The sequence below is a fragment of the Rhinopithecus roxellana genome, chromosome 17 (genome assembly GCF_007565055.1).
Source record: "Rhinopithecus roxellana isolate Shanxi Qingling chromosome 17, ASM756505v1, whole genome shotgun sequence".
NCBI lineage: Eukaryota > Metazoa > Chordata > Mammalia > Primates > Cercopithecidae > Rhinopithecus > Rhinopithecus roxellana.
In genome coordinates, this window is record NC_044565.1 from 4,887,614 (window position 1) to 4,915,014 (window position 27,401).

The 27,401-nt window shown below is 60.5% G+C and overlaps 2 protein-coding genes across 7 annotated transcripts in view; one reads left to right on the top strand and one right to left on the bottom strand.

Moving 5' to 3' along the window:
* The first annotated feature begins 485 nt into the window (after positions 1-485).
* Positions 486-10,173, top strand: OPLAH (5-oxoprolinase, ATP-hydrolysing). 2 transcript variants are annotated; one of them, XM_030920934.1, is made up of 27 exons: positions 486-581; positions 1,128-1,342; positions 1,414-1,605; positions 2,131-2,230; positions 2,314-2,437; positions 2,518-2,713; positions 2,959-3,124; positions 3,215-3,353; positions 3,434-3,501; positions 3,644-3,909; positions 4,037-4,149; positions 4,239-4,409; positions 4,595-4,732; positions 4,827-4,965; positions 5,091-5,203; positions 5,412-5,563; positions 6,170-6,330; positions 6,504-6,605; positions 6,682-6,856; positions 8,036-8,220; positions 8,300-8,446; positions 8,528-8,662; positions 8,826-8,975; positions 9,097-9,254; positions 9,356-9,516; positions 9,636-9,733; positions 9,967-10,173. In XM_030920934.1, exons 2-27 carry the CDS (start codon positions 1,172-1,174, stop codon positions 10,111-10,113), a joined length of 3,867 nt encoding a protein of 1,288 aa, XP_030776794.1. In that variant the 5' UTR covers positions 486-581; positions 1,128-1,171; the 3' UTR covers positions 10,114-10,173. The 2 variants fall into 2 exon arrangements, with proteins under 2 accessions (XP_030776794.1, XP_030776793.1); XM_030920933.1 differs by having other exon boundaries at positions 510-581; positions 1,119-1,342.
* SPATC1 (spermatogenesis and centriole associated 1) overlaps positions 9,806-27,401 on the bottom strand; it is a 41,434-nt gene continuing 23,838 nt past the window's right edge. The window contains exons 2-7 of one of the 5 annotated variants that reach the window (XR_004054274.1): positions 19,905-20,459; positions 19,261-19,800; positions 18,997-19,136; positions 11,477-14,761; positions 11,318-11,390; positions 9,806-11,202 (exon numbers count right to left, since the gene is read on the bottom strand). Coding sequence is in view for 1 of the 5 variants with exons in the window: in XM_010375252.2 (XP_010373554.2) it covers positions 14,432-14,761; positions 18,997-19,136; positions 19,261-19,800; positions 19,905-20,459 (1,565 nt within the window). In the remaining 4 variants the exon portion in view is untranslated. Of the gene's footprint in view, positions 14,762-18,996; positions 19,137-19,260; positions 19,801-19,904; positions 20,460-27,401 lie in introns of all 5 variants that reach the window. The other 4 variants (XR_004054275.1, XR_004054273.1, XR_004054276.1 and 1 more) reach the window with 4 other exon arrangements.

The window sequence follows — 27,401 nt, forward strand, 5'->3', positions numbered from 1 at the left end:
GGGAATGCAGCCCAGTAGGTTTTGGCCTCATTTTATCCAGCTCCTATTCAAGATGGAGTTGCTCTTGTTCACACGCCTCTGACACAAGGAGAGCTGGAGGGGAGGGAGACTCGGTGAAGAGGGCCAGAGATACCGCACAGGAGAGGCCCGCGGGGCTGGTAGAGAAAGCCGCAGGGCCTCCTTCCCTTTCCCGTCTGTCCTTCAATGCCCCCTCACACGGGGAAGGACGTCCGCCAGTGGGAAGCCCTGCTGTGGCCCGGGCTGCCAGCTCCCCTTGCCCGGGACACCTGGAGGTGGGATCCTGGGGCGCCTACGCTCGGCAAGCCCAGGCCTGGCGCTGGAGCCCCGAGGGCCGCAGAGCCAAGGTGCCCTTGAGCCGGCGCGGGCAGCCTGGGGAGGCGCAGGGCGAGGACAGAGGCGCGGGGGGCGGACCGGGCCTGACGCAACCGCGAGTGCCGGGACCAGTGGCGCGGGGGGCGGGCCCCGCAGGCTCCTCCCCGAGGCGAGGCTGGTGCGGGCAGGGCCGCTGGGAGCGCAGCCGGAGCCGACCGCGAGCGACCGAGCCGGAGCCGAGCGCCCAGGTGGGACCTGCGCAGGGCGGCCCCCCCTCCTCAGCCCCTTCCCCGCTGCCTCCCGGGCCGCTACTCTCGCGTCCCCGCCTCGGGCCGCCCTGTCGGTGCTCAGGCTCCGTCCAGTCCCCGGGCCCACCTGGCTTGGGCCGAAGGTCGAGCAAAGAGGGAAGTGGGGTCCCCCGGCCAGCTCGCCCCAAACCTCCTTCCCGCACTCCCGTGCCTCTTTCGTGCTGAGGGACCCCCCTCCGAGGGCTCCAGGGTCCAGCGTCGCCCCCACCTCCCGTGCCTGCTCCACTGCCTGGGTTTCAGCCCAATCCAGGGCCCAGAGAAGCGCGATGCGGGGCATGGGGGCATCAGGCCCTTGACCGCCGGCCAGGGTCTCGCTGGGGCCCAGGCTGCCCTCGGAGCTGGGCCTGCTGCTCTGGCTCTGCCCAGAGTCGTGCCCGTGGGTCTCTCCCTCAGGAACCCCCTGCACGCACAGGGCAGGGCTGGGGAACCTCTAGTCCCACTCGCAGGTGAGCCCGGACTGACCCCGCCTCTGTCTAGTTTTTCCAGGGCTACCAGCTGAAGAGCTCCTGTGGGATCCCAGCCCCACCACCATGGGCAGCCCCGAGGGCCGCTTCCACTTTGCCATCGACCGTGGGGGTACCTTCACAGACGTCTTTGCCCAGTGCCCAGGGGGGCACGTGCGGGTCTTAAAACTGCTTTCAGAAGACCCTGCCAACTACGCAGATGCGCCAACCGAAGGGATCCGCCGCATCCTGGAGCAGGTGGGCCAGGGCAGAGCGGGTGGACAGGGACCCCACGGCCAGAAACACCACACTGACCACGTGGTCCCCAGGAGGCCGGTATGCTCCTGCCCCGGGACCGGCCGCTGGACTCCAGTCATATCGCCAGCATCCGCATGGGCACCACAGTGGCCACCAACGCACTGCTGGAGCGGAAGGGGGAGCGGGTGGCGCTGCTGGTGACGCGTGGCTTCCGAGACCTGCTGCACATTGGCACCCAAGCCCGCGGGGACCTCTTTGACCTGGTGAGCTCCTTGCTGGCTGGGGACCAGGTTGTGTGGCATACACCCCTCAGGGATGCCTTGACCCTGTGGGGAGAGCAGTTGTTGGATTAGTGATGGCTCACGGGCACCAGCTGACAAAGAAAGAGGAAGCTCCAGGAATTCTCAGTGGGACCCCAAGTTACCCTAGCCCTTGGAGTGGGCACAGGATGCCCTGTTCCTGCCTGCCGCCATGCCCGCCCTGGACGCTGGCATGGGGCCACCCAAGCTAGCCCTGTTCAGGCAGGGGAGGGGTGGAACCTCTGCACCTACTGCTGCATTTCCGGAAGAAGCTGCCTCCGTGGGGGTGGAACAGTTGGCTGCACTCAGCTGCCTAGGGGCGGAGAGCTGCCCCCTGGGTGAGCCGTGCTGGGGCTGCCAGGTATGACTCTCCTGAGCCTGCCAACCTGCCTGTTGGGACATAACCACTCACCTGTACCACACACCCACACAGGACCCTGGCATGCACCCTTGGGCCTGGGCCTTTTCTGAGCCTCTGCCTGCCCCCAGGCTGTGCCCATGCCCGAGGTGCTGTATGAAGAGGTGCTGGAGGTGGATGAACGCGTGGTGCTGCACCGTGGAGAGGCAGGCACCGGGACGCCTGTCAAGGGTGTGTGTGCTGTTGCTGGTGTGGGATCTGGGGCCGGAGGGTCCTGCTGGCCTGTGACGGGGCCTCCTGGGCTTTTCTGGCAGGCCGCACGGGAGACCTGCTGGAAGTGCAGCAGCCTGTGGACCTGGGGACCCTGCGTGGAAAGCTGGAGGGGCTGCTGTCTCGAGGCACCCGCAGCCTGGCCGTGGTGCTCATGCATTCGTACACGTGAGTGAGGTGGGTTGTGGGCCGCGGGAGCAGGTGCTGGGCCTGGTGGGAGACGAGGTGCCACTGGGTTTTTGTCATAGGTGGGCCCAGCACGAGCAGCAGGTGGGTGCGCTGGCCCGGGAGCTGGGCTTCACGCACGTGTCACTGTCTTCGGAGGCCATGCCCATGGTGCGCATCGTCCCTCGGGGGCACACAGCCTGTGCCGACGCCTACCTCACGCCCGCCATCCAACGCTACGTGCAGGGCTTCCGCCGTGGCTTCCAGGGCCAACTCAAGGTGAGGCCATGAGGCCCCTCCACCACCTACTCCTGGGCCTGGGCCTCGGCCTGCCCAGCCCATCATGGCCCACCTGCTGCCCGCTCACAGCCCCTCGGGGCGCACCTGCTGCCCGCTCACAGCCCCTTGTGGCCCACCTGCTGCCCGCTCACAGCCCCTCGTGGCGCACCTGCTGTCCGCTCACCTGGTGGCCCACCTGCTGCCCGCTCACAGCCCCTTGTGGCGCACCTGCTGCCCGCTCACAGGACGTGCAGGTGTTGTTCATGCGCTCTGATGGTGGCCTGGCGCCCATGGATGCCTTCAGCGGCTCCCGTGCTGTGCTCTCGGGCCCGGCTGGCGGCGTGGTGGGCTATTCAGCTACCACATACCAGCAGGAGGGTGGCCAGCCTGTCATCGGCTTTGACATGGGAGGTATGAGGGCTGAGGGCTGGGGTCTCGGGGAGGCCCTGCTGCTGGGCCCCTGGGTCTTTAAGAGACCCACCAGCATCCCACCCCTGCCAGGCACGTCCACGGATGTGAGCCGCTACGCTGGGGAATTCGAGCATGTCTTCGAGGCCACCACAGCTGGTGTCACCCTTCAGGCCCCACAGCTGGACATCAACACCGTGGCGGCGGGAGGGGGTTCCCGCCTCTTCTTCAGGTCAGCTCTCCTGCTTCCCAGGCCAGGACTCCAGTCCTGTCTGCCTCCTCACGTCCAACCCCAGCCCTTCCTTCCCCTAGGTCTGGCCTCTTTGTGGTTGGGCCCGAGTCAGCAGGAGCCCACCCAGGACCCGCCTGCTACCGCAAAGGTAAGAGTCAGGATCTGCCTGGCCTGGCTTTGCCCTCCGCTTGCTGCCCCAGGCCCAGCCCCTCCCATCAGCCCTATCCCTGCTGCCTGCTCCTGCTCCACTGCCTCCAGCCCCCAAGCCCCACATCCTGTCCACCTCCCAGGGGGCCCTTTGACAGTGACGGATGCTAATCTGGTCCTGGGTCGCCTGCTGCCTGCCTCCTTCCCTTGCATTTTTGGGCCGGGAGAGGACCAACCACTTTCCCCCGAGGCCTCCCGCAAAGCCCTGGAGGCTGTGGCCACTGAGGTCAACAGCTTCCTGACCAGCGGGCCCTGCCCGGCCTCCCCGCTGAGCCTGGAGGAGGTAGCCATGGGGTTTGTGCGCGTGGCCAACGAGGCCATGTGCCGGCCCATCCGTGCACTCACGCAGGTACGTCCACCTCTCCTCTCCCACCTGTCCTGCCCCCAGCCCTGCTCCCTGCCCCACGCCTCCCGCTCAGTCGGGGAGCTGGATGGGGTAGGGTAGGAGAGCCCACTGACCCCTTCTGTCTCCCTAGGCAAGAGGCCATGACCCCTCAGCCCATGTGCTGGCCTGCTTTGGGGGAGCTGGTGGGCAGCATGCATGTGCCATTGCCCGGGCCCTGGGCATGGACACCGTGCACATCCACAGGTGGGCCTAGGTGTGGGTGCACGGAGGTGCGTGTGATCTGCACTGGCTTGGGAGGTGACTCCCTATTGCCATGCTGCCCATCCCTGCAGGCACAGTGGGCTGCTGTCGGCCCTGGGGCTGGCCCTGGCTGACGTGGTGCACGAGGCACAGGAGCCCTGCTCCCTGCTCTACGCGCCTGAGACCTTCATGCAGCTGGACCAGAGGCTGAGCCGCCTGGAGGAGCAGTGTGTGGACGCCCTGCAGGCCCAGGGCTTCCCCAGGTGGTTTCCCAGGGTACCCTGGGCAGAGGGCTTACGTTGTCCCCCTTGGTGGGTTTTCTGCCTGATGACTTCCCAGGTGGTCCCGGGGTGCACAAGAAGCAGAACAGGTGTCCTTGCCGGGCGCTGGGTGGGGTGGGGGGCAGGGCAGGGGGTTTGGTGTGAGTGTCCCCAACCACCTGCTGCAGGTCCCAGATCAGCACTGAGAGCTTCCTGCACCTGCGCTACCAGGGCACGGACTGTGCTCTGATGGTGTCTGCCCACCAGCACCCAGCCACAGCCTGCTCGCCCCGTGCGGGGGACTTCGGGGCAGCCTTTGTGGGGCGGTACGTGAGTTTGCCGACTCCGGATCCCTGGCAAAGGGCCTTCCTCTCTGGCCACCTTACGCTGACCACTCCTTGGGCCCCATGGGGAGTGCAGGTACATGAGGGAGTTTGGCTTTGTCATCCCTGAGCGGCCAGTGGTCGTGGACGATGTGCGAGTGAGGGGCACTGGCCGCAGTGGTCTTCGCCTCGAGGATGCCCCCAAAGCCCCGACCGGGCCTCCCCGGGTGGACAAGGTTGGTGGTCCTGCCCGTACCAGCCTGACAGCACCCATGGGGCACTGGGATGGGGACCAAGCCCTGTGAGAGGCATCGGGGAGGGTGCTGGGCCTGGGTGCTGCACTCACCCACACCCTCTGCAGATGACCCAGTGCTACTTTGAGGGGGGCTACCAGGAGACCCCTGTGTACCTGCTGGGAGAGCTGGGCTATGGGCACAAGCTCCATGGGCCCTGCCTCATCATCGACAGTAACAGGTGGGCTGAGGTCCATCCAGGGTGGAGGATATGGAGGGGTCAACCGTGGGGCCCCTGGTGCAGGGTTCTCTGGCCCAAGGCTGCAGGGGCCTGCAGGACTCTGTATCCTACCATCATTGGGGTGTCCCCTGGCCTGGGGCTGTGGCATCTCTGGTTGGAGGGGTGTCGCCTGGCTCCATGCAGCCCCTCTGTGCCCTCTGCTCCCCAGCACCATCCTGGTGGAGCCAGGTTGCCAGGCAGAGGTGACCGAGACAGGGGACATCCGCATCTCTGTGGGGGCCGAAGTCCCTGGCACAGTGGGCACCCAACTGGACCCTATCCAGCTGTCCATCTTCTCACACCGCTTCATGAGCATTGCTGGTAAGTGCTGCCAGGTTCCCTGCTGCCTGGCTCCCTGTGGGATAAGGCGCTGGCTGTGTCATGGGGTGGCTGGCAGGGCTGTGCCCAAAGGGAGAGGCAGAAGCAGGACCCCCTGGTGACGGGGCGGCCAGTGTGGCTGCAGCACTGGCATGGTGCAGCTGGCCATGAGAACAAGCCTTGGGCAAGGAGGACACTTTCCCCCTGTTACCTGTAACCATGTGATCCGGGGAGTGAACTCCTAGCTAAGGATGGAATACTGAGGGCAGCACAGGGAACCCGTCTGTGCAGGGTCAGGCCAGCGGCTTGCTGGGAGCCCAGGGGTCAAGAGCTTAGGAACCAGGTTCTTGCTGTGCCAGGCAGGGTGGGAGGGTCGAGGAGTGGCACTGGGTTCTTGCTGGGGGCTCCAGGCGGGACTGGGGAGGAAGGTGGTGTCCTTTGCATAGGCTAAGACACGTGGCCAAGTGGGCACACGGTCACCTTGGTCTTCCCCAGGAAAAAGCTGCTGGGTTCTGGGTTTGAGCCCTGGTGGGTCCTGTTCCTCCCTTTCCTGGGGCCATGCTGCGGGTGGATGGGGCCAGCAGGCATCTGGTCACTTTGTGCTCCCAGAGCAGATGGGCCGCATCCTGCAGCGCACAGCCATCTCCACCAACATCAAGGAGCGCCTCGACTTCTCCTGTGCTCTCTTTGGGCCCGATGGGGGGCTGGTGTCCAATGCCCCCCACATCCCTGTGCACCTGGGTGCCATGCAAGAGACGGTGCAGTTCCAGGTGCGGTGGACCCTCCCCCGCCCTCCTACCCCTCCCTCACCTCGCCCTCCCACACCTCCCTTGCCTCGCCCTTCTATCCCCCTCCCTCACCCTCCACCCCACCCCCTCACCCCCCCACCCCACTCTGGCCCCTGCTCCCCTGTGCCCACTCTGCACCCATTTCCTGGTTTCAGATCCAGCACCTGGGGGCTGATCTCCACCCTGGCGACGTGCTACTGAGCAACCATCCCAGTGCCGGGGGCAGCCACCTGCCAGACCTGACTGTTATCACACCGGTGAGGGGTGCTGCCCACCTGCCTCTGCTTGGGCAGGGGTGGCCGATGTAACTGACCATGGCTTTCCACCCGCTAGGTGTTTTGGCCGGGTCAGACGCGGCCTGTTTTCTATGTGGCCAGCCGAGGGCACCATGCAGACATTGGCGGCATCACGCCAGGCTCCATGCCCCCCCACTCCACCATGCTGCAACAGGAGGGTGCCGTCTTTCTGTCCTTCAAACTCGTCCAGGGGGGTGTCTTCCAAGAGGAGGGTGAGTGAGAGTGGGGTGGGGTGGGCCTTCTGCAGACTGGGACACATGGCCACTGCTGGCAAGCAGGCCTGGCTGGACCGTGGGATGCAGCCCATAGACCCAGGCCTGCCTTGAGGCTGGGAGGAGATAGATGGTTACCCCAAAGGGCAACTGCAGATCGGATCCCAGGAGCTGAGATGAATTCAGCCTGGGCCCAGGAAGGCCTCCTGAGGGGTGGTTTTGTGGGTGGAGAGTTAGCCAAGACGTGGAGGGTCAGGGTGCTGGAGGGAGAGAAGCCTGTTTCAAGGTGGGTGGCTGCTTGTGGTGTGTGTAGTCATACTCGGTGGAGTCTGCAGAGAAACAGCAGGGCAGGGGCAGGGCCCAAAGGCCCCTGTAGTATTTTCTGGGCCTAGGTCTGGGTCACTGGGTGGGGGTGGCCGTGAAAGGCTTTCAGCTGGTCCTGTGCTAATCTCCCACTGTGCCCACGGGCAGAGAGGATACGGGGTCCGAGAGTGGCCTGGAGGCCGGGGGACAAGAGTGGGGGCAGCTGCAGTTACCCTGGATGATGCTGAGTCTTGGGCTGAGTGGAGGGTGAGGGGCGGGGGGTGGGGGACTGTTTTGGATGTGGAAGGAAGTGGGTATTCCGAGGGATTTGGGAGAGGGGGCCAGGGGTCAATTTTGGGCAGCTGGAGGTGGAGGCCCTGGCACTGAGCAGCTGCAGGAAAGGTGGGATGGAGGCTGCAGGGGTGCCTGTGGTGGGGGTGGGGGTGGGGGTAGGAGACACAGGGAAAACAAGCCCTGGTCTGAGGCTGCAGGTCTGGGAGCCCAGGGGAAGTGGCGTGGCTGGGGTGGAGGGTGGGGATGGAGGGTGGGTGTAATGGAACCACAGGCTGTTCTGGGTGTTGAGGACAACAAATAGAGTGGCCCATTTCTGGCTGCTGCCTTGATCAGTGTGAGCTGGGGGCAGGGGGTGTGGACCACAGAGGGACATGCACAGGCACACTGCAGAGGGCCCTGTGGCTGCCTCAGAGAGGACCCTGAGCCAGGCTCAAGGAGAGGGGCTTTCCTGAGGTGGGGAGCAGTCCCAGGCCAGACCTCACTGCTTTCTAGGGACCAGAGACCTTGTCTGGATTTGGGAAACCTGGGTTGGGGGTGCAGACAGGGTTGGCCAGGGGCTCAGTGATGACACTGTCCATCCAGCGGTGACTGAGGCCCTGCGGGCGCCAGGCAAGGTCCCCAACTGTAGCGGAACCAGAAACCTGCACGACAACCTGTCGGACCTCCGTGCCCAGGTGGCAGCCAACCAGAAGGGCATCCAGCTGGTGGGGGAGCTCATTGGGCAGTACGGCCTGGACGTGGTGCAGGCCTATATGGGCCATATTCAGGTGGGCCTGGGCACAGGAGTGTGGGCAGCAGGGCCATCCTGCAGGTGGCCTGGCTGCCACTGATCCTGCTCCCTGCCAGGCGAACGCTGAGCTGGCCGTGCGCGACATGTTGCGCGCCTTTGGAACATCCCGGCAGGCCCAGGGCCTGCCCCTGGAGGTGTCCTCGGAAGACCGCATGGACGACGGTTCCCCTATCCGCCTCCGCGTGCAGATCAACCTGAGTCAGGTGGGCTGCAGGGATGGCGCTTCTGGGCAGCAGGGGCATGGTGCAGCTGCCGACTGCCTGTCTCTTCCCTCCGGTGCGCAGGGCAGCGCTGTGTTTGACTTCAGCGGCACTGGGCCGGAGGTGTTCGGTAATCTCAACGCACCGCGGGCCATAACCCTGTCCGCCCTCATCTACTGCCTGCGCTGTCTGGTGGGCCGCGACATCCCGCTCAACCAGGTTCGCAGGGGTGTGTGAGCGAGAGCGGGCCCCAGCCCGAGGTCGCCCTGAGTGCGCCTCCTGGGCCCAGCCACGGACGGACCCCATGGGTGCTGGGGCGCGGAGGTGCTGTTTCTCTTGGAGCCCACCCCAAGAGCCCCTGAGAGCCGCCCGCCCCGCACAGGGCTGCCTGGCGCCAGTGCGCGTAGTGATTCCCCAAGGCTCCATCCTGGACCCGTCGCCCGAGGCGGCGGTGGTGGGCGGCAACGTGCTCACGTCGCAGCGCGTGGTGGATGTCATCCTGGGGGCCTTTGGGGCCTGCGCCGCCTCCCAGGTGCGGGGGCGGGGTGAGCGCGGTCGGGGGCGGGCCGGGTGGGCAGGCTGGAGTAGGAGTGGGCGGCCGAGGTGGGGACGCCCCGCCCCAGCCCAGCGCAGCGACCGAGTGCTCTCGCCAGGGCTGCATGAACAACGTGACGCTGGGCAACGCCCACATGGGCTACTACGAGACGGTGGCGGGCGGCGCGGGCGCGGGTCCTAGTTGGCACGGGCGCAGCGGCGTGCACAGCCATATGACCAACACGCGCATCACCGACCCTGAAATCCTGGAGAGCCGGTGAGCGGCGTGCGCGGAGCCTGGGGGCGCGACCGGGTGGCAGCCGGGGCTCGGACACACTGTCTTCGCCCTTGTCCTCGCTCTTGTCCTCGCCCTCACAGGTACCCGGTCATCCTGCGCCGCTTCGAGCTGCGGCGGGGCTCGGGGGGCAGAGGCCGCTTCCGGGGTGGCGACGGCGTCACCCGCGAGCTGGTCTTTCGCGAGGAGGCGCTGCTGTCAGTGCTGACCGAGCGCCGCGCCTTCCAGCCCTACGGGCTCCACGGTGAGCGGGTCCCCAGGTCTCGCGGCCCTCCCTGCCCCTGCCCCTGCCCCTGCCCCTGCCCCCGGCCCCGGTCCCCGCCCCGGCCCCGGTCCCTCTGGACTCCTCGCCTCCCTCCGCAGGGGGCGAGCCCGGTGCCCGCGGCCTAAACTTGCTGATACGCAAAAACGGCCGGACGGTGAATCTGGGCGGCAAGACGTCGGTGACCGTGTACCCTGGGGTAAGGGCCATGGCCTGTCCTGTCCCTCTCCTCTCCCGGCCCCATCCCACAGACGGGGAACAGTTGCAGACATGACCAGAGGTCGAGTTTAATTTGGCCCCCGAAGGAAAGGGGGCGCGTACCAGGCCTCTGTGGTCCACGGGGGCGGGTGATGGACCCTGCCCCGTGGGGAGGGGACTGCGCAGTGACAGGGAGGGGCCACAACTGCGCTGAGCCTGTACCCCCCCCAACAGGATGTGTTCTGTCTCCACACGCCCGGCGGCGGTGGCTATGGGGACCCCGAGGACCCCGCCCCACCGCCGGGGTCACCCCCGCAAGCACTGGCCTTTCCCGAGCACGGCAGCGTCTATGAGTACCGCCGGGCCCAGGAGGCCGTGTGAAGGTCCTGCAATAAAGGTGCCTTAAGTCACCCGGTTCTGGGGACGCAGCTACGGCGCCTAGTTCGTGCTCCGAGTCGTGTCTGTGCGCGCTGGCTGCACGCCTGTCATCTGTGCCTGCCTTAGGAGGACACCCAGACTCGGAGCTGCAGGCTCACTACCAGGTGGTCGGTGAGCCCCGCCAGGGCGGTACTGAACGTCACCTGCTCCACCTCCTGGGGGCGGGAATCAGGTTGAGGGTCGTCCCAGCGCTGCAGGCCCAGCCACCCGGGCCCTGGCACTCACTGGGCTCAGCAGGCCCCCAGGAACTCCGCAGTTCGTGATGTAGTCCAGGCGCTGACCTCTCCAGGGCTTAGCTCGGCGGCTTCTGCCGGGAGGGCCGGCCAGGTAGAGGTGGCGCCCTTTCTCCTGCTCCAGGGTCCTGGAAGGGCGGCGGTATCACCAAGGCCAGGGCCGCTTTGCGCGCTTCAGGCGGGCAGTGCCTACCTCCAGGTCGCCACTCACCGCCTCAGCATCTCGGGGGAGGAGGCCACGGAGTGGTGGAGCACGAGGCTGCGCAGTGCGGTCCCTGGGGGATCTGGGGGAGGGGAGGCATCAGCCGGAGCCTCGGCCGACAGCACTCCCCAGGAACCACTCCCCGCTCCGGTACCCTCCCCCGAAGCACGAGACCCAGGGCCCAGGGCTGCTCTTGGCGCGTGCCCATCCGGCAGGGAAGCGGCGGAAGAGCTGGCGCTACTGCTCCACCGCAGAGGGAGGCTGGAGCGCGGTGGGCGGGGCCGGGCCTCCTGGCTCCGCCCCTGCCTCCCTGCCCTCCCCTCCTGCTGGACCTTTCGAGCAGTTATCGAAGTTTAGGTCTCCCAGGAGCACGCGTAAAGCCACGACCCCTCCACTTTGTTCGCTCTCGGCCTCAAACTTTGGCTCAGTCCAGCAGCAGCGTCAGCTGTTTGCTGCGCAAGGGCCCGTCCTCTGCGCGGGGAAGGAGGATGGGGTGGGCTCGGCTCCAGATTCGGACCCGCATCTTGGACAGTCAGCTTCTGGCTTCCCAGTTCCTGATCTGTGAGCCCGACGGGCACCTCTCAGGAATTCCCATGCCTGGGGCAGTGAACAAAGGGGCGGGAGATGGGGGGCGGGGTGCAGGGGAATGTAGGGATCAGCAGCCGCCACGGAGAGGCGGGACCTGTTCTGAGGACCCACCCGCAGGGCTCACCAGCCAGTGCTTGCAAGTGCGTGCAGTGCAGGAATCCCACGATGTGGCGCCCGTCCAGGCTGCCCAGCCGCGCCTGCAACACCACAGACGGCCCCAGCTTCCCTCGCCTTCTTGGCCGAACCCCGCCCCCTCTGTGCTCTGGGCGGGGTAGGCCAGTACCTGTGTGGACAGTAGTCCCTTGGAGGCCAGCGCATCCTCGCCACGTGCGTGGGGGAAGCAACGGAAGGTGGCGCACAGCAGCCAGCTGTCCAGTAGCAGCCCGCTGTCCAGTAGCTTGAGGTGCGGCCCGGTCTGTAGGCCAAGTGTGCTCACGTCGTACAGCACCGGGCCCAGGTTGGGCGTCAGGCGATTCACCAAGCGACGAGCTGCGCGCAAATCGAATACCTCCTGCAGGCAAAGTCCAGACCCACGGGCAGCGAGGCCACCAGCGTCCCGCGCGGCGCCCTGGGCCACAGCTGGCTGCAGTCCGTAGCCCTATAGAGCGCGGCGCCAATGGCCTCAGCCCGTCGCTGGCTGTGCGGCAGGTTGCTGAAGCGCGCCAGCCAGTCCAGGAGCAGGCACACATTGGCCGTGAGGAAGACGAAGCAGTGCCCGGGTTCGGGAGGCGGGCGCCAGAGCGCGGGCGGCGCCCAGCACAGTGGAGGGGGGCGGTAGCAGAAGGGGCGGCGCCAAACCTGCAGCGCCAGCCAGAGTGGCAGGCGGGTCAGCGCCAAGGGCAGGCCGACCACCACCAGCAGCAGCAGCGCCACGACGCCGCCCGCCGCCCTTCTCAGCCACCCCAGGCTGATCAGGCTCGCCGTTGGTGCACAGCAGCCCAGCAGCTGGTCCAGGGCCCAGCAGGCCGGGAAGAGCAGCTCGTGGGCCAAGCCGTGGAGGGCGTGCAAAGCCGGGTGCGGGAAGGGCGAGGGCCACAGGGCGTCAGTCGCCGGGGGCCAGTCGGGCGGGGATTGCAGGGTACACCTAACTCTTCGGCCGCGGGGCGCCGGGGAGACTCATTGGCTTCCAGAGGACAAGCTGACTCCTCGGTGCATCAGCGCGAGCTGCGGGGGAGTCACAGGGGTGAAGGCCGCGAGGCACAGCGTGTGCGCAAAGCCGGTGAGGTGCTGACCCAGCGAGCCTGGCGGAGGCGCGGGCGTAGGCAGAGGGGCGCTTCAAAACGAAAACCCGAAAGGGACCTCATCTCAAATCCCCACCCTGGATCCTCCTTGCCCCGCCCCATACACCCGCGAAGGTCTCACAGGGAACCTGTGAGGTCCGCCCGACGCAAGCGGGATCGGGATGCAGCCAGCGGCAAGTGGAGGACGAGTTTTTGAGTGCGGGCTGCGCAGCACTGGTGAGGAGCAAACAATGTGCTCTGCCCCCGGCTCCCCTGTACCCGCTCCCACGCAGGTCAGCATGGAATAAATCGCGCACTCCGGCTGCCCAGACGGCAGAATCCACCCCACCCGCTACGCGTCTCTCTGCGGCCCCGCGGCGTCGGGCGCCTGAGTTCAAAGACCTGACACCTGAGGAGGGATGGACTCCCGCCCAGCGCCCCGCAAAGTCCCCCAAAAGGCCAGCTCGCAGTGGTGACGGCCCTGTGGCCCTACCCCATGGAGCTTCCAATCGAAGGGGAGGGACTGTTGGTTCTGCCCTGCGGGTAGCTCTCCGCGTGCACGCGAGCCAGACGGAAGCCTTTCCCGGTTCTGGAGCGCTCCCGCATACCCTCAGGAGCTCCCAGGACAGGACGGCCGGTAGCTCCCAGGCTCTGCTCGCCTCCCACCTTTCTAATTGGGCCTGTGAACCAGCATGCACTCTCCCGGTCAGCTGGGTGCAAGCGTCTCTTAAATAGCCCTGGGAGTTTGGGTGAGGGCTGCCCTTCCTGTTGGCTGGCAGGGAGGTGGAGGGGCTGCTGGCAGGAGCTCTTCCCTGCCCTTCCCAGGGACTAAGAGGCTGTGTGTCTGGCTGGATTCCCTGGAGGCCTGGGAGTGGGGAGGGCAGAGGCAGGAAGCTCAGCAGCTCGGGCATCCCTGGAGGGCCTGGCACACCCTGCATACCCTCTCCTTCCCTGGACTCCTTGCTGGTTGCTGAAAGATTCCCATTGGAACTCAGACCTTGTGGGTCCACTGTTGCCTCCTGCTATCCTTTCTGTCTGGCAAGCACTGGTGCCCCAGGACCCTCCTCAGTTGGGGTTTTGATCTCGCTCCCATTGCAGCCAGCCTCCTTGCCTTCCTGCGTGCAGACTTGCTCCTGTCTCACCCTGTGGTGTGGGCCCCTCTGCGCTTTCCTACACTGCGCTTCTCCCCTCCCATGTCTTCCTCCCCAGGGACTTCCCATCCTGGCCGGCTCCCTCAGCTTCCTGCACTCTCCACAAGCCCTTCCCAGCACCCCATCTGCCCTTAGTGCACTGTGGGAGGCCCCTGGCCTGCCCCCAAATCCTGCTTGTGCTCCTCAGCTCCTGCAGCAGGTGGTGTCTGCCCTTGCCAGCTCTGAATCCCTCTCAAAGTCTCCAGGACCTGTGGGATGGCCTTGGGTGTCTTGGGAAGGGGCCGCCACTTTGCTGGGCTGCCTCATGCCCAGGTTGGGGTGAGGATGCTTTCTTCTGGCTCTTCTCCCTTAAATGTCCTCTTGTCCTCAAGGTCTGGAAGACCACCCCCCTCCGCCCCTCACCCAGCCCCGGCCTAGTATGGAGGCAGGGATCCCACACCCACATCCTTGTCTCCTCCCACCTCTGCCAGCTCCGTGCCCCTCGCCACTGTGGCAGGCACAGAGCCACGGCCCTTCCCTCCCTGCTCTACCCCTTCCTGGTTCCTACCCTTCCCCATCCAGGTCCCAGAAGCTCCCACTGCTCTCAGTGCCATGGGAGGGGAGCCTGGGGACCTTCAGACCAACCCCTCGCAGACCACTGCTGAGCCTTGGCCTCTCGGGCTCTCGCAGAGGGTCCAGGATGGCCATTGGCCTCCAGGGTAGGCAGGGCTGAAGGGGCACGGTGCAGGGGCCCAGTAAGCCACCCCAGAGGAGGCAGCACCACCCAGGAGTGCTGGCGCAGGCCCAGCGACCAGCGTCTGTGGGAAGCTTTAATGGCTGTGCAGAAGGCTGTGGGGTTGAGCGAGCCTGGACCTCCCAGCTCCAGCGTCACCAGATGAACATGGGCTTGCCGTCGTCATGCGCCAGCTGGTTGAGGCAGGAGAGCAGCAGCAGCGCGTCGGTGAGCATGCTAGGGTGCACGGTCTCCACTAGCACACGCTGCAGGAAGTCCACAGTGTAGGTGCCGCCCTCGGACGCCGCCAGCTCCGGGCGCTCTCGCAGGATGCCATAGGCGTTCACCAGCTGTTCGGTCAGCGCAGGGTGCACCCGCCCGTTGTAGCCCAGACTCTGCAGCCTGTTCATGATGCTCACGTAACGCTGTGTGAGCATCTGGCACAGCTCCTCGTCCAGCTTGTGGTCACTGGGGTTCAGGGAGGCCTGCGGGGAGAGCATCCATCAGGGACCCTCCCTTGCCACACCTCCACACACAGACGGGTGAGGGGAAGATCGAGGGGCACATGAGGCTGTGAGACGGCCAGGATCTGAGGGGTGTGCGGTGGGGAGGTTCTGCGAGGGACCTCAAGGGTTTAGGACAGGGGAGCCCAGTGGGCAGAGCCTGACAGAGAGGTCTTCAAGGCCTGATCCAGGCAGGGCAGGTGGCTCCCAAAGCTCCCCAGTGGGGCCTCATCCACAGGGTGGAAGAGGATGTCCCAACCCTGTCGTCTGCTCCACCTACCACCAGGGATTGCAGCTGGGCTGAGGCCTCCAGGGACTGAGGACAGGGGCCGTGGCTAGGCCTCTGGAGGCGCACAGGGTCCCCTGACCCAGGGGTCTGGGGTCTTTCCCAGGCCTCCTCCTGGCTCCCTGCTCTGCTCCCTCTCAGTGTCTGAAGGCCCCCCCTTCCTTACCCTGGTCTCCATCCTCAACACCCTCTAGCCTGCACACCCCCTAGGGAACTCCCTTTCTTCCCCCAGCACTGAACTGACAACCCCAGCCGAGTGTTGGCCCTAGCACTGAAGGGCCTGTCTCCTTCACCTGCCTGCTCCTCGGCCTGGAAACCAGCACATCTGGGTCAGTTTCCACTCACTTCCTCATGCCCTGTGTCCTCCCACCAGCCAGGCAGTGACCGGGTCCCACCCTAAGGCATGTAATCATGAAGGCAGCCCCTCCCAACCCACCTGCCACTGCCCCCTGGATGTGTGACCTGGGCAGTTGTGGAAAGCGCAGTGCCCAGCCCAATGCTCTGTTGGCACCATCCTGAAGTTCTAAGTTTTGAATTATTTTCATTTTCCACTAGGCCCTGCCAATTTTGCAGCCTGTCTCAGGTGCAGCTGCCCCCGCCTCCAGGCTTGGCCCTGCCCGCTCTCTGCACAGGCCCACAGAGCCACGGGTCCGAAGTGGAGTTGGGTGGGCTAGCCCCTGCCTGAGCTCTTCCTACAGTTTCCACTGCTCCAACACTTGGGGGAGGGCCACCCTCCAGTGTCCCCCAATCTGTTCCTGCACCTCTCTTCCAGCTACGTCCTACTGTGTCCAGACGCCTGACGTGGTGGTCCCCAACCTGCTGGGAACACTCTTGCCCAGACAAGCTGTTCAGGCACCACCCCTTGGGGAAGGCTCCCAGGCCGGTCGTGTGCTCAGGGTACCAGGCTTGGGGCTGGACTTAGGACTGGGCCCAGTTAATGTGACGCCAGCCTCTGCTAAGTGCTCCCAGAGCCTGCACTCAGCACCCCTGTTGCCTGGGACGTGCCTGGGATGCGCCTCTTTCTCCCCAGCTGGAGGTTCTTGGCCCCTGAGCCTTCTAGGCAAATGAGCAATATGCACAGTTGTGGGGACAGGAAGACACCATCGAGGTTCAGCACAGGAGTAAGGGCCCGCGGACAGCCATGCTTAACGGCTGCTTCTGCACCACACTGGGCCTGAGCCTCAGTTTTGCTGCTGGGATGTGAAGGAAATCACGGTGCCACCTGCAGGAGTGTTCTGAGGGTTGCAGGCAGCGGCCCCAGTGTGCACTGAGCACCAGGTCACGCGGGGGCCCCACCCTGGGGAATGGCAGTGCCCTCACATCTCACAGTGCAGCGAGTTGTGTTGTGTCTTCTTGTTGTTTTGAGACGGAGTCTCGCTCTGTTGCCCAGGGTGGAGTCCAGTGGTTCGATCTCGGCTCACTGCAACCTCCGCCTCCCGGGTTCAAGGGATTCTTCTGCCTCAGCCTCCTAAGTAGCTGGGATTACAGGCGCGTGCCACCACGCCTGGCTAATGTTTTAGTATTTTTAGTAGAGATGGGGTTTCATCACGTTGGCCGGGCTGGTCTCAAACTCCTGACTTCAGGTGATCTGCCCGCCTCGGCTTCCTACAGTGCTGGGATGACAGGCGTGAGCCACCATGCCTGGCTGAGGTGTGTCAGTTGTGTCTTATAAATATCACCCTGTCTTAAAAATATTCCTTCAAGGCTGGGAGCGGTGGCTCAAGCCTGTAATCCCAGCACTTTGGGAGGCCGAGACGGGCGGATCATGAGGTCAGGAGATCGAGACCATCCTGGCTAACACAGTGAAACTCCGTCTCTACTAAAAAATACAAAAAACGAGCCGGGCGAGGTGGTGGGCACCTGTAGTCCCAGCTACTCGGGAGGCTGAGGCCGGAGAATGGCGTGAACCTGGGAGGCGGAGCTTGCAGTGAGCTGAGATCCGGCCACTGCACTCCAGCCCGGGCGACAGAGCGAGACTCCGTCTCAAAAAAAAAAAAAAAAAATTTAAAGCTGGGCTCATACCTGTAATCCCAGCACTTTGGGAGGCAGAGGCAGGCGGATCACTTGAGGCAGGGAGTTTGAGACCAGCCTGGCCAACGTGACAAAACCCCATCTCTACCAAAAAAATACACAAAAATTAGCCGGGTGTGGTGGCAGGTGCCTGTAATCCCAGCTACTCGAGAGGCCGAGGCAGGAGAATTGCTTGAACCCAGGAGGTGGAGGCTGCAGTGAGCCGAAATTGTACCACTGCACTCCAGCCTGTGTGACAGGATCAAGACTCTGTCTCAAAAATAAATAAATAAAAATTAAAAAAATATATAAACAAATCAGCCAGGTGTGTTGGTGCATGCCTGTAGTCCCAGTTAGCAGGGAGGCTGAGATGGGAGGGCCACTTGAGTGCACCATGGTTATGCCACTGCACTCCAGCCTGGGCGACAGAGTGAGACCCCATCTTAAAAAAAAAATTGCAGTAGGGAAAGGCTGTGAAGAAGTCCTCTCGCACACAGGCCTGTAACAGGATTTATCACAAAAACTTCCTCAAGAGTGCAGGATTCCAAGACACTGCTTGCTCAAGGCCACTCGCTTAACACTGGCCTTCACCAATGAACAAGGCCACTGCAGTGTGCTTCTGTGACTTCTAAACTTGGTTTCAAGGCAGCTTACATGGACGTCTCTGTCTTTAAAAGCTTCCCTTTTGGGGCCAGGCGCGGTGGCTCATGCCTGTAATCCCAGCACTTTGGGAGGCTGAGGCGGGCGGATCACCTGAGGTCGGGAGTTTGAGACCAGCCTGGCCAACATGAAGAAACCCCATCTCTACTAAAAATACAAAAAAGTTAGTTGGGTGTGGTGGTGCATGCCTGTAATCCCAACTACTTGGGAGGCTGAGGCAGGAGAATTGCTTGAACCTGGGAGGCAGAGGTTGTAGTGATCCAAGATCGCACCATTGTGCTGCAGCCTGGGCGACAAGAGCGAAACACCATCTCAAACAACAACAGCAACAGCAACAACAACAACAACAACAAAATATATATATATGTTAGCTGGGCGTGGTAGTGTCAACCTGTGGTAACCAGCTACTTGGGAGGCTTGAACCCCCAGGAGTTCATGCTTGCAGTGAGCTAAGATCACGCCACTGTTCTTCAACCTGGGCTGTCTTGAAAGAAGAGGCTGGGGCAGCAGAATCGTTTGAACTGAGAGGCAGAGGTTGCAGTGAGCTGGGTATATACACTATTGTGTGCTCTTTTTTTTTTTCAGGTGGAGTCTTGGTTTGTTGCCCAGGCTAGAGTGCAGGTGACAGAGCGAGAGTCCATCTGAAAACAAAAAAACTGAACAAACAAAAACCCCCACACACAAAACTAACCAAAGGATGCTTTAACCAGAGGCAAAGCTCAAACCTGGACCCACGCAGCTCACAGTAGCTGCTGCTCAGTCTACACACAGGCCTGCAATCCACAGATAAACACAGCTGGAGAGAAAAAGTGGCCGGGAGTGCAGCTGGGCTGTTTTCTCAAGAGAAGCCCAAGTGGTAAGCAGCGATGCAGCTGCCCTCCCTGCCCGGCAGCCGCACATCCCCAATCCAGCTTCCCCGTGCCTTCTACAGCCTGCCACACGCGTGGCACAGACGCACACTTGGGCACGTTGGTAAAGCATCATCCTCCACGTGCGTCCACAGAGGAGGCCATCTTGGTGGCAGAGGGCAAGAGCCGCCCGACCTTGCTGAAACCCCCCACCTCACCTTCCTCAGAGGAGACTTTGGGCTCCCACTGCCAGACGCCCCAACACCCGCCGGCCGTTGGCACTGAGCAATCAGCTTCCTCTATCCCAGGGACTCCTCAGGTCATGGCATGTTTGGCCTGGCCAGAATGCAGGGTCCCCACGGCCCCTCATGGGCCAGCCTGCCCCCTGTCCCTGCAGGCCCCTGGCCACACACCTGGATGATCTTCTCCGGGATGTTGGAGACAGTGAAGCCATAGAGCCGCACGCGCTCTGGGAAGATGCTGGACAGGATCCTTCGGTCCAGCTGGAAGGCGATCTCACCCACCAGCCTCTCCCAGGCCAGCTGCTTCGACTCTGGGGACACAGGGTCTCATCAGCCCAGGTGAGAGGGTGAGAGGGCCTGGGGTCAGCAGCCCAGGCAGGCGGCAGGGAGAGGGACTGGGGGCCCGACCCGCATGGAGCCCGCAGTGTCACTGACCTCGGGCGCTCTCCGGGAACTTGCTCGTCTTGCGGTGGGCCAGCTTCCGTTCCACCTCCATCATGCTCTTCCTCGATGGTTCCGTGGCGCGTGGACCCCGAGAGTCATTGACTGAAGCCGGGGAGGATGACGTACGAGGTGGGGAGTGGGGGTTGTGTGGAGGAGAGTGGGGGGCAGGCAGGTTCCGGATTGGGGAATTGTGCATTCGGGAAGGGGGATGGGGGGCACCCTGGGTGATGTGAGTGGTGCTTGAGGGGGTGTAGCTGGTGGCAACCTGGGGGGTGAGGGCGGGGGCAGAGGCAAGGACAGTGACCGTGGGGGAGGTAGTGGGGGAGGTGGGGACAGATGCAGGGACCACTTGTTCCTGGGTGGCACTGGGCTGAGTCTGTGTGTCTGAAGTGTTGAAGGAGAAGGCCGTCTCGGGAGCAGGTGTGCCCATGGCTCCGACGGGGGTGGAGGTCTGGAGGGGTGTGCCTGCAAACGCCGTGCTGAGAGGCTCTGGGTCCTGGGTCGACCGGGGGGGCTCAGTGGAGAGTGGGACTAGTGATGTGGAGGGGACAGAAATGAAAGGAGGGGGATTAGAGTGAGGTGAGAGGGCTCTGCCCCCCCCCACTCTGCCACCCACCACCCAGCACACCCGTTACCTTTGGTGGTGGCAGCAGGTACCATGCAAGCTGGGGAGTGGGGCCCGGAGGGGCCTCTGCGGAGTGGCTCAGCCAGCCGCAGCCTTGGGGCCTCTGGCAGGACCAGGTTGCTCATGGGGTTGGCCAGCAGGTTCTGAGAGACCCCTAGTGGGGTGGCAGTGGAGCTGAGGAGGGGGCTGCTCAGAGAGACAGCCACCGTGCCCGTCACAGGGGCTATCAGGGGGCTGCTCTGGGACACGGCCACAGGGCCTGCCAGGGGGCTGCTGGGAGTCAGGGGGCCAGCGGAGGGCAGGCCCAGGGAACTGGCCAGTGTGCCCGTTGGGGGCCCTGCCACGGGGCTGGTCAGGAAGCCGGTGAGGGGGCTGCTCTGTGACAGCGATGCTGGGCCGGACAGCAGCGTGCTGAGGGTGCCTGTCAGGGGGCTCATGAGTGAGCCCGGCGTGGTGCTGGGCTGCAAGCTGGTTAGCATCTCGGCCAGGGGTGTCAAGGCCATGATCCCCACTTCTTCCAGGACTGGTTCATTTGCCACTGCTGGGGACAGGGGCAGGAAGACACCTGGGAACATAGAGAAAGCACTAAGACCCTGGGGAGCCCCTCCAGACCAAGGGGAGGGTGGTCGCAGGCTTTCCCTCTGTGGTAGGGCCTGGCCACAGTGCCCTTCTGTCCCCGATGAGCTGACTGGTCTGACCTGGCCTCTCTGAGCCTCACTTCTTAGGCAGGCCAGGGTGGTGGCCTCTCTGCCTCTGTGGGGCGTCCGTGCCTGCTCAGGGGAGCCTGGGAGTGGTTCCCCAAGGCCTCATCTCCAGCCCTGATTTTTGTGTCAGTTCTCCCAGGCTCACTTCTCTGACCACTTGCCCACTGCCCCCAGCCATGGGGACGTCCCGCTGCCCTTTCCTCAGCCGTGCCCACCCCTTGCCCAGCAGAGGGTCTCCAAGCAGCTGGACTCTGAGGTCACCAGGTTGGCCCCTCTGTTTTTCAGTGGAGAGAAGAGGGCCCCGGCCTCCTGACCACTATCTTTGTGATGGGGAATAAGCCCCACCAGGTGGGGGCTCCTTGGGGGTCAGTGCTGCAATGGGCACAGCCTCACGTGGCCCAGCACCCATGCATGGTCCCTGCCCTGTGGAGCTTGCTGTGGCCTGAACAGGGATGCAGGTCAGAGCTGGTCACACACCCAGGTCCCAGACATTGCTTTATGCGCTCTTCCTGCCCCCGGAGCCTGCTCTCCTTGGTCCCGGAGGAGTGCTCCTTTTACTGGCCACTGTTTCGGGGAGAAACCCCCTGATCCCCTGGGGGTGCAGCCGCTGGCAGGAGTGGTGGGAGTGCAGAGAAGGTTTTTATGAGTATGTAATTTCATTGAAAACTTCCACTTTTGTTGTTACAAAAGTAGTACACGCTTATTATAGAGAAAGAATGGAAATACAGAAAAAAAGATGAAAAACCACAGATAGTTCCATCATCCCACGGTTAGTCTCTATTGAGGAGCCGCGTGTTGCCCTGGAGACCTTCTCCACCGTGTGTATATAGAACAGGAGTTGGCGAGCATTCTCTATGAAGGTCCAGAGGTAAATACTTCCACCTTTGCCAGCTGTATGGTCTCTGTTGCAACCGCTCAAGCCTGCCGTTGCCTTGAGAAGGCAGCCGCAGGCAACTCGGAGGTGAATGAGGGAGGATGTATGGCAATAAACCTTTATAGATGAACACTGTATTTTGGATTTCATGTGTCACGTAATAGTAGTTTTATTTTAACCATTTAAAAATGTACAATTCAATCACTCGAGCCCAGGAGTTCCAGACTGGCCTGCTCAACATGGAGAGACCCTGTCTCTACAAAAAATACAAAAATTAGCCAGGCGTGGTGGCATGAACCTGTAGTCCCAGCTACTTGGGAGGCTGAGGTGGGAGGATCAGTTGAGCCCGGGGGGTTGAGGCTGCAGTGAGCCATGATTGCACCATGATCGCACCACTGAACTCCAACCTGGGCGGCAGAGTGAGAGCCCCCCATCTCAAAATAATAATTAAAAAAAAGTAAAATTCCTTTTTTTTTTTTTTTTAGACGGAGTCTGGCTCTGTTGCCCAGGCTGGAGTGCAGTGGCATAGTCTCGGCTCACTGCAACCTCCGCCTCCCAGGTTCAAGCGATTCTCCTGCCCCAGCCTTCCGAGTAGCTGGGACTATAGGTGCATGCCACCACGCCGAGCTAATTTTTGTGTTTTTAGTAGAGACAAGGTTTCACTAACATCAACCCCATGTTGGCCAGGATAATCTTGATCTCTTGATCTCGTGATCTGCCTCCCTTGGCCTCCCAAAGTGCTGGGATTACAGGCATGAGCCACCGCGCCCAGCCGTAAAATTCATTCTTTTTTTTTTTTTTTTTGAGACGGAGTCTCGCTCTGTTGCCGAGGCTGGAGTGCAGTGGCACGATCTTGGCTCACTGCAAGCTCTGCCTCTTGGGTTCACGCCATTCTCCTGCCTCAGCCTCCCGAGTAGCTGGGACTACAGGCGTCTGCCACCTCACCCGGCTAGTTTCTTTTCTTTTTGTATTTTTTAGTAGAGACGGGGTTTCACTGTGTTAGCCAGGATGGTCTCAATCTCCTGACCTCATGATCCGCTTGTCTCGGCCTCCCAAAGTGCTGGGATTACTGGCTTGAGTCACCACGCCTGGCCGTAAAATTCATTTTTAACAGGCTGTGTGCAAAGGTAGTAGTGGCATAGATCACATGCCCTTTTGTACCTTGCCCCTTTTCACGGGACCCACACCACGGCAGCTCCGGCATCGTGATTCTTTGAGAATGACACTAGTGTAGCTGCAGAGGCCTCATCTTACGGACATGCTATTTTTTTACTGAGCCTATCCCAATGGTTGGGCGTTTAAATTGATTCCTGTGTTCCCTGATGACAAAAACCCTATTACGTAAGTCTTTATGATTGATTTTTTTTCCTGGAAATAGACATTTTAGAGGCTGCCTCGAAAGAGTTCTGATGTTCCCCAGGAAGTCTCTGGGTGCATTACCTCTATCTCTTCTGTCGCTAATCCTCAGTGATGTGTGGTGAGATGTTCTGCCACTTTATTTGCCTTTTGAATTCTAAGTTCTGGGCCGGGTGTGGTGGTTCATGCCTGTAATCCTAGCACTTTGGGAGGCCAAGATGGGCGGATCGCTTGAGCTCAGGAGTTTGAGACAAGCCTGGGCAACGTGGTGAAACTCCATCTCTACAAAAAATCCAAAAATTAGCCGGGTGTGGTGGCACATGCCTGTAGTCCCAGCTACTTGGGAGGCTGAGGTGGGAGGATCACCTGATTCCAGGAGGTCAGGGCTGTGGTGAGCCGTGATCGTGCTACTGCACTTCAGTCTGGGTGATGTCATGAGATCCTGTCTCATAAAAACTGAAAAACTTCTAAGTTCCGTTTTCCAAACAAATAAATCAAAATTGCACAATCCAATCAACTGCTCTTTTACTTATGTATTTATTTTTATTTTTAGAGATGGAAGTCTAACTCTGTGGCCCAAGCTGGTCTCAAACTCCTCAAGCAATCCTCCTGCCTCGGCTTCCTAAAGCGATGGGATTATAGTTGTCAGTCACCACTCCCAGCCTGGTCTTTTATGATTTCTTGTTTTGACTTTTTAGAAAGTTTTGTTTCAGGACCCAGGAGACAATAAAGCTTATGGGCCAAAGGCAAGCAGTTCATGGAGAGGACAGACTTGAAGGAGAGGGAGCACAGGGTGGGGCAGATGGAGGGATGGGCTGCATGTGTTGAGGTGGAGGATGGAGCTCAGAGTGGGGCTGTCTGTCCTGCTTGGCCTCCATTTCCTTAGGAGAGCCCAGGGTCTGGGTGATGTGGGAAAGGACCACTTTGGGGCAACATGTCCAGGATGGCCGGAGAGAGGCAGTCAGGGGCCACTGTCTCTGCACGGCCAGGGCAGCCTAAGGAGCGTCGGTGGTCCCAATGTTTGAAGCAGCCAGGTCAGGCGAGAAGACAGGACAAATGCTTCCTCTTGTCGCCTACTCTGGGAAGATGACTGCTGTGCAGGGACCAGCTGGTCAGGGCTGAGAGGGAGCACAGCACTGGACAGGCCGTGGCCTCGTCCCCAGAGGGAAATGACCCAGTGTTTTTCGACCAAGTTGGATTCCAGGCAGACCATCACATAGCACACAGAAGGTAACCAAAGGAGCAATTCACAGAAAGTCTAACACCAAAATGTATAAAGCAGAAGCCACTCCCAGGAGGTGCTGGAGTGGTAGCTTTGTCAAGGTCCAGGACAGAAGGAACAATGGCACAGACACAGATGGTGGAATTACAAAGCCAGTCTACTATCTAATGTGCTGCTGCACACTGAGAAGGTGGTGTGGCTGCTGTGAGCTGGATGCCATTGGTACCCTCTACCCCTCACCCAAATACAGTAAGTGCTACCCACTTTCTTCGCATGCTGCCCTCATCCTGCCAGGAACGAGGGCTCCAGGGAAGGCCAAGTACAAATCAGAGACAGAAGCATGTGGACAGAGTTGATGAGGGGAGGGCAGGCGGGCCTGGGGAGGAGAGCCTGTGAGAGCAGGGGGTAGATGCCAGGCCTCAGAAAGACCCATCCTGTTTGTCTGTTAATGGCAAAACCTGGCACAACTGGCCGGGAGTGGTGGCTCATGCCTGTAATCCCAGCACTTTGGGAGGCTGAGACAGGCAGAGCACAAGGTCAGGAGATCGAGACCATCCTGGTTAACATGGTGAAACCCCATCTCTACTAAAAATTCAAAAAATTAGCTGAGAGTGGTGGCGGGCACCTATAGTCCCAGCTACTCAGGAGGCTGAGGCAGGAGAATGGTGTGAACCTGGGAGGCGGAGCTTGCAGTGAGCCGAGATGGCGCCACTGCCCTCCAGCCTGGGCAACAGAGCGAGACTCTGTCTCAAAAACAAAAAACAAAAAACAAAACAAATGAACAAAAAAAACACCTGGCACAACCAATCACTGAAAACTTGTTCAGCAAATCATGAAATGTTCAAATGTGTAATAGCTTGATGTGAAATCATTTACAGTACTATTTGCAAAGAAAATATGAGAACACAATGAAATGCTTATGGTAAATATTAAAGTTGTAACATTAAGTATAGAAATGTGGATTAAAAGCTGAGAGGTGCCAGGCACGGTGTTTCACACCTGTAATCCCAGCACTTTGGGAGGCCGAGGCAGGTGAATCACGAGGTCAGGAGATCGAGACGATGCTGGTTAACATGGTGAAACCCCGTCTCTACTAAAAATACAAAAATTAGCTAGGCATGGTGGTGCGCGCCTGTAGTCCCAGCTACTCGGGAGGCTGGGGCAGGAGAATCGCTTGAACCCGGGAGGCGGAGGTTGCAGTGAGCCGAGACTGCGGCATTGTACTCCAGCCTGGTGACAGAGCGAGGCTCCATCTATAAATAAATAAATAAATAAATAAATAAATAAATAAATAAAAGCTGAGAATTGCATTCTCCACTCTGAAAAAGAGATGGGTAAATACTCCCTATGTGTCTGGTGATGTCCTTTAAGAGATGTATGTGAATGTCGAGTTAATTTTTTTCTTTATATTTTCGTGTACTTTCCAAAATTTTCACAATATGAGTATGTATTTAAAAAAACAAACTTTATGAAGAAAAGTGTTTTCTAAAAAAAAAAAAAAAAAGCATTTCTGCCTGGTTTTGTCTTGAGACCAGGAGGGTCCACAGCCCTGCTCACACTTAGCAAACAAAGCCAGGCCCTTACGGGCAAGGCTGGTCCAGGGGTGGCCCAGACTCACATGGAGAGGGATCTGTGCTTCCTTCCCAGCCTGTGCCATGGAGGCCCCTGCGTGCCCAGTCCTCTTTGTGGCACCTTTGGCTTCCCTGTCCTCCAGCACTCGCTCTACAAAGTGCACCTCCCTAGGAGACCTCCTGCCTTCCCTGGCCAATGCTAGGCCTGTGGTCAACTGGGCAGGGCCCTGTAAATAGGCCAACTGCAGAGGAGGGAGGGGGAGAACTCAGACTGATAGAAGTAAAGGTTAGGCCCTGAAAAACAAGAGATTTTCAAATCCAAATGGCCTGGCTGCATCCTGCCGGAACAAATGCAACCTCAGCTCTTTCAGGTAGAGCAGAGCGCCCATACATAGCACCACCTCCCCATCAGGATTCCATGTCCTCTCCTTCCTTTTCTTTTCTTTTTGAGACAGAGTCTCGCTCTGTCACCCAGGCTGGAGTGCAGTGGCTGGATCTCAGCTCACTGCAAGCTCTGCCTCCTGGGTTTATGCCATTCTCCTGCCCCAGCCTCCCGAGTTGCTGGGACTACAGGCGCCCGCCACGTCGCCCGGCTAGTTTTTTTTTTTTTTTTTTTTTTAGTAGAGACGGGGTTTCACCATGTTAGCCAGGATGGTCTCGATCTCCTGACCTCGTGATCCGCCTGTCTCGGCCTCCCAAAGTGCTGGGATTAGAGGCTTGAGCCACCGCGCCCGGCCTCCTTCCTTTTCAGATGGGATTTGCTTGACGGTGCTGAATAGTGATGTGGCCGCCTCTCCCAAGGCCCTGTGCCTCTGCTGGTGGTGATCCCCAGCATATTTCAGCATGGACAGAGAAAATCCAATGTTAGCACAAAACCAAAGCCCAGATGAGGCACTGGAGATACAAAGTCACTGAGGCCCCCCACACCAGTCTGCAGGGCCCATCACATCTGCTTTCACTGCCCATGAGTAAGGATGTGTGTGCTGCATTTGTCTTTCCTTTTGGACTCAGACTAGTCAGACAGGTAGCAACTGAAAATGGAGGACTGGAGAGCTCCACAATTTCAGCCCTCCACCAAAGCTATGGTTAAGCTGGCAAAAATGATCAAAGTAAACTTTTTTGGGGTCTCCAGAATCTAATAAAAATCTTACAATAACTAGGGGAATGCTTAATGAAGAAGCTATTAAATTTTGGGAAGAAAATATTGACATTTTAACTTTTCTTTCTTTCTTTTCTTTTGTGAGATGGAGTCTCATTCTTGTTGCCCAGGCTGGAGTGCAATAGCACTATCTTGGCTCACTGCAACCTCTGCCTCCCGGGTTCAAGCGATTCTCCAGTCTCAGCCTCCCAAATAGCTGGGATTACAGGTATGTGCCACCATGCCCAGCTAACTTTCTTGTATTTTTAGTAGAGACGGAGTTTCACCATGTTGGCCAGGCTGATTGCTCTTGTTGATATCAAACAAAATAGACTTTAAATCAAAAATTGTTACAAAAGGCAAAGAAGAACATTATATATTAATAAAAGTTTCAGTACAATAAAATGTAACAATTATTAACATTCATGCACTTAATAACAGATCCACAAAATACATACAAAGCAGAAATTGATAGAATCAAAGTCAGAAATAGACAGTTCTACAATAATAGTTGGAGACCTCACTTTCGGTAGTGGATGACAGAAGATCAGTAAGGAAATAGAGAACTCAAACCTTTCTACAAACCAACTAGCCCCAATGGACATATACAAAGCATTTCCATCCAACAACAGTAGAATATAC

What these genes read in the sequence shown, in the direction of transcription:
- OPLAH (XM_030920934.1), top strand. Translation starts at nt 1,172, where the DNA reads ATGGGCAGCCCCGAGGGCCGCTTCCACTTTGCCATCGACCGTGGGGGT. An exon ending in GTGCTCATGCATTCGTACAC is followed by an intron (nt 2,438 to 2,517) that starts GTGAGTGAGGTG and finishes TTTTTGTCATAG; the next exon opens with GTGGGCCCAGCACGAGCAGC. An exon ending in GGCCTCCCCGGGTGGACAAG is followed by an intron (nt 4,966 to 5,090) that starts GTTGGTGGTCCT and finishes CACCCTCTGCAG; the next exon opens with ATGACCCAGTGCTACTTTGA.